This window comes from Sinocyclocheilus rhinocerous, unplaced genomic scaffold (assembly GCF_001515625.1).
Source record: "Sinocyclocheilus rhinocerous isolate Xijiao unplaced genomic scaffold, SAMN03320098_v1.1 scaffold4149, whole genome shotgun sequence".
Taxonomy (NCBI): Eukaryota; Metazoa; Chordata; class Actinopteri; order Cypriniformes; family Cyprinidae; genus Sinocyclocheilus; species Sinocyclocheilus rhinocerous.
This window is the reverse complement of record NW_015629059.1, coordinates 47,841-49,993: the sequence shown is the minus strand read 5'-3', so window position 1 is coordinate 49,993 and position 2,153 is coordinate 47,841. Positions and strand designations below refer to the sequence as shown.

General features: G+C 35.8%; 1 protein-coding gene and 1 long non-coding RNA gene across 7 annotated transcripts in view; one reads left to right on the top strand and one right to left on the bottom strand.

Annotated features, from left to right (window-relative positions):
* The window catches only part of LOC107738672 (uncharacterized), a 29,117-nt gene that overhangs the window by 20,770 nt on the left and 6,194 nt on the right, over positions 1-2,153 (bottom strand). The gene's annotated exons all lie outside the window — the stretch shown is intronic.
* LOC107738668 (complement factor H-like) overlaps positions 146-2,153 on the top strand; it is a 43,842-nt gene continuing 41,834 nt past the window's right edge. For 4 of the 6 annotated variants that reach the window (XM_016550456.1, XM_016550453.1, XM_016550452.1 and 1 more), the window contains exons 1-5: positions 147-249; positions 466-633; positions 724-829; positions 923-999; positions 1,134-1,316. In XM_016550456.1, the coding sequence (XP_016405942.1) occupies positions 180-249; positions 466-633; positions 724-829; positions 923-999; positions 1,134-1,316 (604 nt within the window). In that variant the 5' untranslated portion in view covers positions 147-179. Of the gene's footprint in view, positions 250-465; positions 634-723; positions 830-922; positions 1,000-1,133; positions 1,317-2,153 lie in introns of all 6 variants that reach the window. The other 2 variants (XM_016550457.1, XM_016550454.1) reach the window with 2 other exon arrangements.

Below are 2,153 nucleotides of genomic sequence, written 5' to 3'. Positions count from 1 at the left end.
ATATACTGTATATATATATATATATTTTTTTTTTTTTTTAGGAAATATTCCTTGTACTCAGAGAGGTCTGGCATAAGAAATACGTCCTTTTGACATGGGTAAATGATTAACTTGTTGATCCCCAAGCAGGCAAGAGTTTCAGAGACAGACCAAAAAAGTATTTGTGAACTGAGCTCGAAATGAGAGTTCCTGTAAAACTCCTCGGCTTCGGCTTTTGGTTGTTTTTCTTAAATTGTGCCCGATGTCAAGGCAAGTGATTTTGTTGTTGTTTCTATTTATTTGAATGTCTTTTTCATTTAGATTTGACTGACTTCAATATAAATATTATATTATATGCAGTTCCTAAAACATTTAACTGTACATTTATGTAGCTTTAGAGCGTTTTGACTAGTTGTGCATGTACTTCAGAATTTAATATACATAAAACACTTACATCTTTGCGTAACATTTGTTTGTTCTTCTCAGAATGTCTTCGAGAGGACATTAAACATGAAAACACAGAACCAGTTGAGAAAGCTTCATACGCTCATGGTGAAATAGTGAAAGTGAACTGCATAACAGGTTATACTGGCTTGTATAGATTAAACTGTGAAAAAGGAGAATGGAAAAAATCCATTGAGCGACCATGTGCAAGTAAGAGAATTGTCAATATGATGACAATATCATTTTTTCATTAACAAATCAGTGTTACCATGTTAAGTTAAATTTGTTTGATTTCTGCAGAGAGAAGATGTAGTCATCCAGGCGACACACCAAATGGTGATTTTAAACTTATAAAGGGGACAGAGTATCTTTTTGGAACAACAGTTGTGTATAATTGCAAGAAAGGGTAAATATGCTTATGCTTTTTTTATGATATGAAATGTATACTTTCCTCTTTGAGTTTGACACTCTTGTACTTGTAAAAACATTGTGTTCACAGGTATGAAATGGCAAGCAGAATCAATTACCGTACCTGCAGAGCTCAAGGATGGGACAACGCCGTCCCTGTCTGTGAGGGTACGATTTAATATCACCATCATAGAATAGTGACTCATAAGCTAGAAGAGAATTATAACTAAAAAGATTTATAGATGTATTACTGAGTGATTGTTTTGTTGGTTTCTTTATTTGTTATTTATTTTCATATTCAGTGGTGAAATGTCCAGCCATTCGCACAGATTGGGAGGTGACTGCATCGGGTAACACAGAGGAGGGACGTTATGGTGATGCTATTCACTTTGAGTGTGTATCTTCTGACAAAATGATAGACGGAAATAGTGACATTCGCTGCGAAGAGACGGGAAAATGGAGTGATGCTGTTCCAAAGTGCAAAGGTTCGTTTCATTTTTTATATTTTTAAAATATGTTTTACTTACTACTTACTTTTTTAAATAACTACTTACTACATTGATTATAAATTCAAATCATTATTTCAAAAAGCTGAAGATGTTTTATCATTTGTCTTGTCGAGGTTTTTTCCCCTTTTTTTCTTTTATTTTCATTTTAGCATATATATATATATATATTGTAAACATGTAACATGCTATTAAAATACCAATCGTATCATTTGAGTGTTGCTAATAAAATCTGTACATACCCGTGTACATGGATATGACAATAATAGTACTTAGGGCTGGGCGATATAGCAAAAAAAAAAAAAAAAACTTTTTTTTCATAAAGTCAATATTGATAAATGTAGTACATATCAATAATTATCATGATAAATGTCAAATTTTTATTTAGTTTAAAAGCAAATTTTTTATCCTGAGTGAAATTTTTTGAAACCAGACAGTTAACTGTGGTTCCCTTTCCAGTCGGTCACACCGAGTCACGCCAGTGGCCGACGAATTGGGATCTCGCTTCGAGAGACCAATCTACTTCGAGTGTAAACTAAACGAGCCAATGCATATTGGCATGCGATGATTGCATCCAGCTGCCACTCCTCACAGCGTGAGCATAAAAAGGCAGCAAATGCAACGCATACCAGCTTTTCGCTTCGGAGCCGAGCGACAACATCGTTCTGCTCCTGCCAGTGTCTTCAGTGAACAACGAGTTCAGCGCACTCTTGGAAGATTTTGTGTTGGCAGATGGCGCTTCAGCGGATGTCGTTCCTGTGTCTAGTGGGTTGCGCACTTCAGGCTGCACTACCCCCTGTCGTGCTGCAAGCGGCC